This window comes from Pistacia vera, unplaced genomic scaffold, assembly GCF_008641045.1.
Source record: "Pistacia vera cultivar Batoury unplaced genomic scaffold, PisVer_v2 Contig320, whole genome shotgun sequence".
NCBI classification, from domain to species: domain Eukaryota; kingdom Viridiplantae; phylum Streptophyta; class Magnoliopsida; order Sapindales; family Anacardiaceae; genus Pistacia; species Pistacia vera.
Window position 1 is genome coordinate 1982663 of NW_022196136.1, and position 13467 is coordinate 1996129.

Here is a 13467-nt window from a genome sequence, read left to right on the forward strand (position 1 = left end):
GCTCAAAAAATAGAAGCGTTTCGAGGACAAAAATTTGAAGCCAGCTCAAAGGTCGTCACAACATTTCTTATTTTAAGAGCTATCTTTCTCTTCCTTCTTTCGCCACCTCCAAAATTAGCCATGTATGCACTACATTTAGCGAGATTCCGGTATAAGGCGATGACAAGTGGGTTCGTCATTCTTGTACGACATTTAAAAAAAAAAATTTGGTTTGTAGAAGATAAAGATTGTCTCAACATATTACCTTCTATATTAAACCAGGATATAGAAGTAGACGAAAACAGCCATTAAAAAAATATCTAGAAAGTTAAAAACTATATTCTAGATTGACGATCGGTATATACATGATCATAAAATTAGTCATCTAGTCGGGGCCGCCAATATATAAAGCTACATACAAGTAAACATTATAGTTCAACAGAAGACGCGATCACACAATTAAACCTAAATGGAATTGACTGCTTAGTAAAATTAAACTTTAGAAAAAAAAAAAAAGTAATTAAACGATTAGAACACACTGCTGATTCTAGCTACTCCTGGTCTCTGCAAGGATATGATATATGCTTAGCTTAGCAAATGCTGGGCATGTTGTTCCAGCCGCAGGAACCCAGAGACCACTGGAGGTCCGGGGAGGCAACTGAGGGTGGAGCAATGGTAGTTGCAGCATTTTGCTGATGGTTAGTGTCTACATTGCTGCCACCTGTCATGGTGGTTGATGATCCGTTCGAAATTTCGCTGTTTCCGGGGTACCACTCAGGAAGGGGCATTGATAAGGGGAAGTTGTTGAGCAGGGTCATGAGATCATCGTCCATGGAATTCATCTCCTCTAATGGTTCCTCACCGGCTTTCATTCCTGTGTTAACCAAACCATATTCATGTGTTTTCTTACCGTATCATGAACATACATAAAAGTACAGTTGAAAAATCTAAATTATACCTTCTAACCCACTGTCAATTGGTTAAAGAATAGTGTACAAACATTAAAGAAAATATATACATGAAGTAAAAGTGACAAGCATGTAGACTAATTTTATGGAGTTTCAAATCTTAAACTTGAAAAATATCTTTTATCCTGTTTGATTTATGTGAATCCTTTTTAAAATACAAGTTAAAATAATTGTTTGGCTTTAGTCTTATCGGCGCTTATTGTCGTACGTGAGAATAAAACTGGGTGCACATTGGGAATAATATTAAAATTTAAAGGCAAGCTATAATGTAAAAGTCCAAGCTAGGACTACGTGTAATTGATTCTACCAAGTGCATGCGAATAGAGATGGAATGAGCAAAAATAATTGAACTCACCAATTGATGACTGAGAAGAGCTCAAATCATCCCACAGTGTATCAGCATTAGCCTCGCCGCTATTCCTCATCACTGAATCAACACCTTCATTGCCTTCCTCCTCTTCACAAGGCACACCCACCACGCCTTTCCCTTTATCACCTACAACCGACAAATTTTCACCTTTGAATATTTCATTGCGAGATAGCTTTTGTGACTCTTGCACTAGAGCATCTAACAGGCCACTATTGCCTCCAGTCGTTTTGGGGGGAATTATTTTATGGTCAGCATTAGTTTTCATCGTACAAACACCAGCCGTTGACCCTGTTGAAGCTGAAGTCCTTGGTTGTGCCTGTGGTGGTATTTGGCTTGAAGGGAGCTCATTGTCCATCCCAGAAACAAAATGATTAATTGGGTCAACAGAACCTCCCGCTCCCATTATCATCGAACTAAAACTCAAATCACGCTCAAAATTATTTCCACTATTGAATTTAAAAGATGGTACTGGAAGAGCCTGAGATTGGAGGTTTTGATTGAAGAGAGTTGTTGCTGATGGTACAAATGAAGAATTAGGGGATAAAGGGATAGAAAAACCATTAGTGCCATTGTTGTTGTCACAAAAAATCTTGAATTGGTGATTAGGATTGGAGTAAAATGAAGTTGGTTGATTTTGAAGAGGGTGGTTTGCAGCGGTTGGGAAATTGAAGGTATCGAACAAGGAGAGAGAGGGATTGTAAGTGGGGTTTTGTGATGTGAGGAGTGAAGACAGTAAAGCGGATGAATTGTTGTGGGATCTCCTGTGGTGGTGGTGGTGAAACGCTGCGGCTTTTTCTTGGATTTCTTGTGGGTAGATAGGTAGGCCGGCTCTTTGGCGTCTCTTCATTCTGGTGTTCCAGTAGTTCTTGATTTCATTGTCAGTTCTTCCAGGTAGCTGTAGAGAGATGAATTATCAAATGAGATAGCTTGGTGATTAAGGAATAAGAACAAGGATATAAAGACAAGTCAGGGAGAGAGATAGATACGAAATTGAAATGGAAATTCAGATAAGAATAAGATAGATAGACCAAAGCAAATGAAAATTTTATATATATGCATATATCGAAATTATATTTCAAAAATCAAATTGTCTCCGAAAATAACTATCACAATCACATAACAAAACCAGTCAAACAATCAACGAAGAAGAGGAAAAACAAGAGACTTCTCAAAACTACTTGAACAAATCAAATTGATCACATAAAAAGAAAAAAGAAAAATCAAAACCACAATCTTAGAGAAATGATCTATATAGTTTATATATATGCATTTATTATGTGGGTAATTAAGGGTACCTGTGCGGCCATGCGAGCCCATTTGTTGCCGAGTTTAGCGTGAAGTTCGATGATGATCCTCTCCTCTTCAGGAGTAAAAGAGCCTTTCTTGAGATTAGGCCTCAAATGGTTAGCCCATCGAAGCCTACAACTCTTACCACATCTCATCAAACCTGAATTCTTCTGCACAGCGTTCCAGTTCCCTTCACCATGCTTCTTCACGTACTCCATCAAGATTGCATCCTCCGCCGCCGTCCATGGACCCTTCTTCAAGTTCTGACTGCATCTTTTTGACCCAGTTACTTCGCCGTCGCTTGCTGCTCCGCCGCTGCTCACCATGTCGGCCAGCTTTTAAATATAATAAACAGTCAATACTGGTTAGTTTTAGTATGGGAATAAGTTTTTGTTTGGGCTTAAAAAGAGAAGAAATAAAATAAAAAGCTGTGTCAATGGTGTTATTACGTAATGGTTATATTGTTTGGATGCACTTTTTGTTTAATAAGTTATTGTAAGCTACTGGGTATAATTGAGTTTTGTTTGTATGTTTGAATTTTGATTGAAAGTCTCTCCTCTCCCAAGGTGAGAGAATTAGAAAAAATAAAAATTTTTAAGAGAGGAGAGAGATAGAGAAACTCTTCTCTCTTGTGTTAAATAATACGGAAAGGAAAAGTGAATGTGGAGATTTAGAGAGAGAAAGAGGGAAGATGCAGAGAGAGAGAAGAAAAAAAAGAGTGGGGCGTGAAGTGTGAGAGCCCACGGGTAGCTGATAGGGCAATAGGGTGGTGAATATTTAAGTTAGAGGTGTGAGCTTCAAATTCGCTCCCGTTTTGCATGCTAAGTGCTACGTCCTTACAGGCTTTCTACGCGTTCTCTATATCCACCCTTGATATTTACACTTGTTTTATTTAACTCTCTCTATCTTTAGTAAATTTCTATTTTTCTTTTCTTTTTTCCACATAACTATTTTGGTTACTTTATAAATTCGACTATTTACTATTATGTCCTTCCTAAATTAGGTTGTTCTTTGTTTTTTCGTTTTTAGTTGTTGAATTGTTTATCCTTTGCTTACTGCTCAAAGGCAAGTTTACCTTAATAACACTACTATACTCTTTTCTTTTCTTTTTTTATTACTTATATTTAGAATCTATAAGAAATTAATTTTAATATTCCTATAGTTAAATTATATCTGCCTTAACTATGGTCATAATTTCAAAATGTATGAAGTTTTTTAAACGATGTGTATTGTGCTTTTTTTATTCGCAAAATATAAAAAGTTTATTGCAATTGTGTGAATTGTCGGTATTTTTATGTTCACAAGTATTGTTTTGCCAATTGTCAAATTCAGAAAAATCAAATTCCTTTTTATTCTTCAAATTTCGTCGGTTACTGTTGCAATTAATTATACATGTTTTCTTTTTTATCAAAAAATGATTAATTCAAAAAAAAAGTTGTTTTGATATGAATTAACCATTAATAGGCATTGATTTATGAATTGTAATTTTAAAAAAAAAAAAAAAAATTCTTAATATGCATACCAAATTTCTAATGTATTTTTGTCGTTTTTGTTGTTTGTCGTCTGGTACATATTTTGTTTTATTATTAACTTTATTAATAACATTAAATCAATTTAAATGACATGAAAACCATCAAAATATTCCCTTTTATATTGGCAAAAGTTTGACCACATTAATTATACATTTTTGTTACTTTTGTAGGTTGAGAAAAAAATATTGAACATAAGCCACTTTTTAACAATAGTGTAAAACTTAAATATAAGGGAATGGCTTTGTTTCTCATATTGTTATTCTCACAGAAGACCTACAAATATTTTCATTGTGTTTTCATCAAGTAATTTGTTTAATTTATATGTAGTTTTGTTAATTATTTTTTAGCCTTGGACCTCGTTAGCTTAATAGGACTTGGGGCAGTTTTGGCCCAATTCTCTCAAGACATTTTGGTTTCTCTATTATATTTAGCAAAAATTTTAAACCAATATTATTGTTCTCTCCAAACTTTCGGAATTTCTTTTTTTCTGTAGTATTTGTAAGGATTGACATTCACCATGTAATTTAGCACTCTCCTTTTTCAGCGTCAAATAAAGTTGAAGTTATAGATTATTATAATATCAAAACAATTGTATATTTTCTGCCTCAAAATTAATTTTGAGAATTACTTTGTTTTAACAAAATATCACTTGAAATAAATACTTATCGTAATAGCATTACGCCATTACCTATTACTATTACGCCAACTTTTATAACCTATTAATTCTTTTAGTGGATAAATATAAAATTATACATGAATAATGTATTTTTTATATTCCATTTTCTAAAAATTCTTTTCATCAAATTAAATTTTCTTTCATTTTCTGTCTGACCAACTTAGTATAACGATCGAAAGCGCATCGGACAAGTTTTTGGCTTATAAAGTGAAGAATCCCTCCACATGATAAGTTAGCATTTTGAGTGTAAAACTCTCAACCAGTAACAAGAAGTATCAAAACAGGTCCAATTAGTCTTTCGATGATCAGACAAGACACCGTGCAAGAGTGTTCACGTGTTGTGAGTCTACACAAGAGTGAGGTGAACGGATAAGTAAGAGGCCCCACCTATGACGAGGGCATCACAGAATTGGGTGAGGGAGATTGTAATGAATCATTGAATCCCACATTGAAAACACATTGGGTAGGTCTTTAGCTTATAAAGGGAAGGAGGGAGTCTCTCCACCTATAGATTTTAGAAAACAAAATAGAGCAGTGTCCTGGGCTTACAAAGGGGGGAGACCCTCCACCTGGATAGGTTAACCTTGACACTAGTCTAAGACTCTAAGTAGAAAACAAAATATACTTGAGTGATAGAATTTCACTGGCTTTCACTTATCATTGTTTAATGCAGTGCAATTATATTAAAGTTCATTCCATGAGTGATATTTAGCAAACGGATAAATGGGTTTTGGTACAAATATCAAATAACACAAACGAGTATTTTGGAGTAAATGATCAAATAATGATATGTTTCTATCAAACACCTCCTAAGATCATTTATCAACCTATGGAATGGAACCGGACCAGAATCTTTCACCTTGTGACCAGCTCTTACTTCAAATACATTTAAATTACTGTTTCTAGAAAGGGTGAAAACATCTTTGAACACATTGGTTTGATTAAAGGAAAGGAGTTTTAGATCAGAAAAACATGAAACAGATTTTTATTTCAGCATTAGGAATCACAGGCCATTATGTAAGCATTAGCAAATCCACTAGCATCAATCATAAAAGAGCAAAATCTAATTTTACAGTAAATTACTACATATAAGAAACAGTTTGGACTAGGAAATAATTATTTGCACGAAAGTCTTCAGTAAAGTTCCTAAAGGATGTCACTTGATGCATAGAGAAAATGATAGTTTCCATGTTCGAAACATTCAAGACGTTTTCCATCATAATCCAGCCTCCAGGAACTAATATCTATAATTTCAAATATTTTGTAAGTTAACAATGTGCAAAGATGTTTTAAATTCTATCTCATGGCATCCATGAATACTTGAGATCACTTACAAGTTAATATTATGATTACAGAGATCTTTGTGATTATCATGGGACATGGGATTGAAGTGCACAAACCGTTCTAGTGATGCCAATGTCATCAAAGAATCTATAGTTTACAATACTATGAGGAAGACATAAAGTTGAAAGGAGTAAAAAGGAGATAAGAAGCAACGAGTACCTGCCAAATAGCATCTTGGCAGAAGCAATAAACAACACCAATCATCTACTATGAACTCACTCTGTCCCCTTCATGAGATATCACTGGCAACCAGACTAATCTAAGACCAGCTTCCCCAGAAATCTGTCTCACCCAAATTGCCTACGGACTCCAAAGACATAGGAAGCGATCACAACAATTCTTTGATAAAATCAAGGTTAAGGGTGTCGCGGACAATAAGGAATAACCCAAGCAGTATAACAAGCATGATTCCTGAGGACATAATTCGTTGCTCTAGTTCCAGAGGAAGCTTCCTCCCACCTCTAGCAGCCTCTATAAGAATCAAGGCCAGTGAACCCCCATCCAAAGCAGGTAACGGAAGAAGGTTTATCACTGCAAGGTTAATATTGAGCACGGCTGCAAACTGGTAAAGCCCATCGATATTCGACCTAGCAACTTCTGCACCAACAGCAATAATTGCAACAGGACCCGAAACCTTACTAGCTGTTTGTGAGAAATTCAAAAATGTCTGTTTTAAGCTATCCAAGACATTCGATGTGAGACCCCAAAATTCTTTCCCAGAAAACCTAAAAGCCTCCGACAGATTCTTGGGACTAACCTTTGAAAACTTCACATTTGGTGACAATTGAACCCCAATTTTACCAGTTCCATCAAAATTTTCATCTGGGGTGATCCCAATTTCATATTTCTGCTCTCCCCTCCCAACTTTAAGCAACACATTTCTCTTTGGACTTTTCTTAATAACACCAACAAGCTCAGAAACAGCATTAGGCCCAGTTTTTGGGAATTCCACTCCGTTAACAGAGAGGATTACATCACCAGGAAACAATCCATCACGGGAAGCAGCTGAAAAGGCTCGAACCTCGGGCACAAGCACCCCAGGAAAGGACTCTTGAACAGGCAAACCAACTGATACAACTTGAATAAATATTATAACATATGCAAAGATTATATTAGCAACTACACCAGCTGATATCACAATAACTCTATCTAATATTGGTCTATTCTTAAGCAAGTTTTCATCATCAACAGGTATACCACTCTCTGGATCATTATCAGGAAACCCAACAAACCCACCTAGAGGAAAAGCTCTAATAGAATACTCGACATTCTTTGCATTAAATTTAGCTAAAATTGGACCAAACCCAACTGCAAATTTACTTACATGGATTCCCTGAAGATAAGCAGCAAGAAAGTGACCACTTTCATGAACGACAATGATTGCTGTTAAAACTCCAGCAGCTTCCAAAACAGATTCAAAACTCCCCAAATCAAATCCAGAAACAGCACATGGCCTAAAATCAAGTCCTTTTTTATAATTGAACCTACTCCTTTCATTAAAAATCTGGTTCTTGCTATGAAAACTGAGGTTTGATGATGAATAAAAGGAAGAAGATAGAGAGTTTGAGAGATGGGTTTTGGGTTTAAGTGGGAATTCTGAAATGGGTGACTTTGAATTGGCTAATTTGAAAAGAGAACAAGAGGAAGATGAAGTGGGTGGTGAAGATGAGAAATTTATTAACATGGTGTCTATGGTTTTTGAAGAAGATAAATGTATGGGCTAATAAAGAAAGAAGAAGATATAGGAAACAAAATTCTGATTAGATAATTCATACTTTTGGGTATGTGGAGGGGAAGTAAATGACATGTCTCCCTCCTGTTCTCCACACAACTTGTGTTCTGTTTGCTTAGAGTTTAGTCACAAAGGGTTTACACTTTGGTTTCTGCTTTGGGCTATTGGCATGCTTCAACAAAATTATTTCTATAAACTAATACACCGAATTTTTTATTTTGAGAGTTTACTCTCTTTTTTTAATTAATTTTTAAAAACTAGAAATTTAAAACCATAAAACATCTAGACCTTGGTGTGAGTAGTATCTTAACCAAGACTTCTTTTACAACTTCAAGAGATGCAATGAACTAGATTTTATGAATAAAAATAAAAGAAAAACAGTGTTTGCTGACAAAAAAAAAAAATCTTTTAGATTTTTTTTTCTTTTTAGTTTAACCTTACTCTCACTTTTTAAGAGAAGAGTTATTTATTTTCCAAATCTTATTCTTCAAATACAATATATTTTTATTTGTTTTTAAGTTTAAGAAAAAATTGAAAATGATATTGTTGATACAGAAATCTGCACCAACTAGAGTGATCCGATTGACCTTGGGGGGATCAAAGCTGGTGTATGCGTGATTATGGGTAACCAGCAATGAATGCAATAAAGTAAATGGCAAAAATGATTTTAAAGTTATTCGGCGAGATGAACTCTTGAGCCTGCGTCCACTGTTCTTTGTATTTGCTGTGAGAGCTTACAATAGTAATTCTAGGAATATTTTCCAACCCCTTTCTCATTGTTTAAGGGGGTTTATATATAGAGTTTGTACAAAGGAAAGAGTGAAAATAAAGAGATCACAATTAAATTGAAATGCAACTTCGATATTCTCGCGATTGGGCATTGTGATTGCGCAAAGATTGCTGTCAATCTGACCTCTTCCAAGATATCTAAGATCTGAAGTTATGTGGGAATTGGTTGAACGATCGCACGGATTATTTGCAACTAGCTTGTGTTGGGTCGACCTATAGCTTGATGAGCTTATGTTGGGTCGGACAATCGGTGGAGTCGAGTTGGTTTTAAATCGGGCTATAACCTCGCGATACTTCGAGCTTGATGAAAAAATCACACACAACATCTGCCCCCTATTATTCGATGTTCGTTTTGAGCTTCGAAGACTATTGCTCGATTTGATATCAAGCTCGGCATCATCAATAGGTCATCGGATGCAGGTTCGATTGAGCTTCAAGGGTCGAACTCATGCCCGGTCGACGTACTCTACACTTGGATCTTCTCTCTTTTGTGATACCTGACGAACTTGGAATATGAATAGTAAGGACAATTATGTAAATTCCACGTGGTTGTGTCGCATTAAATGCGACAGCCTTCGGTAGTCACGTTTTGTCGCTCGTGGGCGACTATAGTTGTCCACGCACGGAGTTGAGGGACGTGCGACGATGGTTATGATCACAATAGTCTGACGATTCGTCGCCCCTCATAGTTGGTTGACGCGTGGCCACGTCCAAGAGCTAAGCTTGCTCGACGAATAGAGGGTCAAGATTCATTGTAGATCGACGATTACGATTGAACCCCGCCCTTTTGTCTCCTATGCAAACCACTGTAAAAGCGGGTGAACTCGTCAGAAACTTACTCAACTTGCGAAAACTCTCTGATGTCTTTGCTTGTTCTGTCGCTGCTTCATCGTCTGTACGACGCTCTTTCTGGCAAGTTCTTCCCATTCTCTTGTTCTAGTAAGGTTTCTTTTTGAAAGATGGAATGCATGGAGAATGATGCATGTGATACTATAACATGTATATTCTTATTTTGCAAAAAATTTCAATCAAATTGAAAACAAGTATAGGTATAACTTGCTACCTTAAGTCCTTAGCAACCTTGGAGACTTTTAATTTCAAGAGAAATTAAACAAAAGAGTATCCACACTAAGGTAAAAGAAGAATTAGGCTAAGAAAGACATTTAGGGTTCTTAGAAATTTTGATCTCTATCTTAAAATTGGTATATCATTTTCATTATATATGTAGCCTTGTAAACAATTCAATAATTGTTTTGGAATCCTTAAACAATTCCATAGTTGTTTTGGAGTTGTAAATAATTCCATAATTATTATGAAGTTATTAAACTTCTTTAAATAATAACATTGGATTAACATTTAATCACAATTAACAATTTAACTCTTAAATTGTTTACATAGCAATTTAACCTTTAAATTGTTCATATGTTTACAATTACAACCATTGTTAAATTAAACTTAATATAAAGAAAATGATTAATTATGAATTTGAATTCCATTTAATTCCAATTAGCAATTTAACCCTTAAATTATTCATAATAACCAATATAACTCTCCATTGAATCTAATTCAATGGTAATAATATAAATAACTTTATTACTGGTAGGTGCTAGCCAACCTTGGATAATCAACTCTCTTTGGCTATTTCTCAATTCTCCTTAGTTTTTATGTGTGACCTCTTAGGTTTATTGTGGCCTAGCCATGAGCCTAATATCATAGTCTATTTTGATATATTTTGTCATAACTCTTTATGAACAAAACTCCCACCGATTATGGTAGGCATCTAGCAATGCTCCATAACCCATAAGTCAAAATGAAGATATACTCCAACGAACCCTTTTATAATCATACACGATGTATAATAAAATCCTAACGTTGTCTAATCCCAATTAAGAATGGATTCATGGTATGTCAAAATCCTTATCTTAATTTTATATCAAATTGACAATCAATACATATGAAACGTGTCACCATGAAACAACCTTTCAGTTAACATTTATATACCCCGACCGGAGATTTCCCTTTTCCAACGCGTCTAGACATTTGTCTAGGAACTTGATATCAATCTATACCAAGTCAATGGATCCCATCTTGACTATCACTTGTCCTCACACATAAACAACATATGGCCAAATCGGCTTATTAACACATGACATGATTAGCCTAGTGTTTATACACCATATGCGTTTATGCAGAATCCAACCGTGATATCTCAGGTCTAAGGATTAATAATACATTAGGACCATCTTGTGATGAATCATTGACTACATTTTAAATGTCCATGTGATTCATCATAAATGGCCATATTCGATAAACAATTCACTAACCGCTTATCTATGCTAATGTCCTAGTGATATAACTTTTATAATCACCCACACTAATACCATCACATGATATTCTATGGAGGCATTCAGCATGCCTACTACGTAATATTATTGCCCGATTAATGTTACCTATGTAGGGAATACTTTGATGATTTTGATATTCTAAAGATTTGTATCATCCGAACATTTCACATGTAATACATATATATAAATGAAGCAATAAACCACATGTGAAATAAGAACACTTTCTTCTATTGATAAGATAAAAATTTATATACAAAATATATACATTAACATATATATACCAAACATAATACCTTGGAACCGACGACACGATTGGTTCCTAGGGCATACATTAACATTTTTTCCTCTCTTTAGTCGTTTTCTTGATTTTCGTGGCTAAGGGTGGCCATTGTCATGGCCACATTGAGTCTTCTAGGGCTTTACTAGGTTTTTAAGTGTGTCTTCGGCGGTCTTGGGTTTAAGGAGGGTTTATCGCGGTGGCTGCTGGAATCCTAGATAGGTCGCATGCATTCGTTGTCTGGCGTGAGCTATCTTGGGTGCCTAAATAGAAAGCAAAGTGTGGATAGGTCACTGACTCTTTTGAGCTTTGACAACACATGTTCGCTTCTGTTTCAGGTACCTAGAAGCAAGATATAGTCATGTCTTCGTCCAGCAGCCATACAATTGATCGCATGTTCGATTCCCCTGCGGGCTCGGCAGTCTTCGGGGGCATAATCCCCAAGGTTTCTAAAGAGCTCATCGCTCAGATTCTGAAGCAGCGGGCTTGTCTGACCGCGCTTCTATAGAGTTGGTTCAGTCTAAGCGGTCTCTAGTTCATAGGCTGTGGAGGGAACTGAAATCCTTGATTGATGTCAAGGATCTGAGGCGCATAAGAGAGACTTATGCGCCACAACTTAATTTGAGGGTTCCGAGGAACTTTTCCCGAAAGAATCTCCCAATCGGATAGGTGGCGACCTCCAAGACCCTCTTGAGATATGGGGTATCTATTCCCCCTCATCATTTTATTGACAGCATCGTCCCTTTCTAGCTGTCCGTGAACTCATACATCATAATCATAGGTCTGTATATAGCATACATGATTGTTGAGTTGGGTGAGCCATCAGTTGAGGAGCTCATCCACTTGTATAGATTGAAGAAAGGGCAAGACTGGATGCATTACCTTTCCAAGGCGAGGAGGTACATTTCAATGGGCTAGTCAACGTCCCAAAGAAGGTCCCACATTGGGACTCCCAATTTTTCTTTTATGAGGCCTGGGAGACTAATGTTTTTGCTTCAGAAGCGAGTAAGACTTCAACCCCCAGTGTTTGCGAAGATCGCTTTCAAACTCTATGTTTAAGCTAAATGAGCTTCTTTACTTTTGCAGTTAACGTCGAGTAGAACTATCTCCTCGTCGCGAGCTTATAGAGGCTCCAGCGCTTCAGTGACCTCTTCGACAGACAACTCTACATTAACGAGATCATCTCGCTTCCTCACTTGAGGGTGTACAACTTTTGTGAGGATAACGCCAATTTCTTTACCATTCTCGAGAAAGGTAAGTTATTGATTACTCGTGCTTATTCTTCCTGTGTAGGTAGGTCACTTACTGCTTGCTTCTATTTTTTGCAGAAATGTGGGCCGAGAAACCAAAAGGCCTCAAGAAGAAAGCGACAACTTTTGTGGCTGTCAAGCAAACGCTAGCTGCTTTGGCGACGAAGCAACCTACTAATATCGTTGGCGTGAAGCACAGCAGGGATGAACTTGGGGAAGGCCTAAATGCGAAGAAGCTTGTGACTGTCTCGAAGGCAGTGGGCAGGAGAAGTGCCTTCGAGCCCCAAAAGGGGCCGTCAAAGAAAACACCTTAGCTAACTAGAGGCTTGGGGAAACAGAAGGCACCCGAGCAGTACAATGGCTCGGGTAAGAAAAATTTGATCGAGCCTCAAGGGGGCTCGGGAAAGCAGAAGATGGTGGAATAACAGGTTGTCTCAGGTAAGGAGGTCGCCATGCAGGTTAGTAGCCTAAAGAAGTCTATGGCCAAGGACTTTGCCAAGAAGAAGTCTGCTCTAGCGAGCAAGACTGTCACTGTCGGGAGAAGTAAGTCCAGCTCGTCTCGGTAGGGAGGTAAAAAGATGGACGAAGTGGCTTGAGCTGCGGTCGATACTTTGATCGACCAACTCCCTAACCATATCAGCGTTAGGGCTGTAGCGGCCAGGGACGACGTCACCCCACAAACATTCATGGGTGTTAGGGATTCATCTCCCACCCAGATGCTGGCCTGGGTGTGCAATTATACGGCAAAGTTACTAGTAGTTCGCCCTTTTCACTCTGTTATGCATGCTGTCATTATTTTTTGCTAACTTTCCATCCCTTTTTTCTTTAGGGTGCCATGGCGACTAGACTTCTCTACGATGAGTGCTATCCCACGTTGGAGGGCACTCATCGAGGATGGCAGTTGGCGGAGATAGTGAA

The 13467-nt window shown here is 37.1% G+C and overlaps 2 protein-coding genes across 2 annotated transcripts; both read right to left on the reverse strand.

Annotated features, from left to right (window-relative positions):
* Positions 1-569: 569 nt before the first annotated feature.
* Positions 570-2930, reverse strand: LOC116137105 (transcription factor MYB101-like). Its single transcript, XM_031422795.1, has 3 exons — positions 2613-2930; positions 1303-2212; positions 570-853 (listed from the first exon to the last, which is right to left on the reverse strand). Exons 1-3 carry the CDS (start codon positions 2928-2930, stop codon positions 570-572), a joined length of 1512 nt encoding a protein of 503 aa, XP_031278655.1.
* Positions 2931-5821: 2891 nt separating this feature from the next.
* LOC116137164 (probable membrane metalloprotease ARASP2, chloroplastic) lies at positions 5822-8022 on the reverse strand. The gene has a single exon (XM_031422851.1). The coding sequence runs from the start codon at positions 7838-7840 to the stop codon at positions 6485-6487; it is 1356 nt and encodes a 451-aa protein (XP_031278711.1). The 5' UTR covers positions 7841-8022; the 3' UTR covers positions 5822-6484.
* Between the last annotated feature and the right edge of the window lie 5445 nt (positions 8023-13467).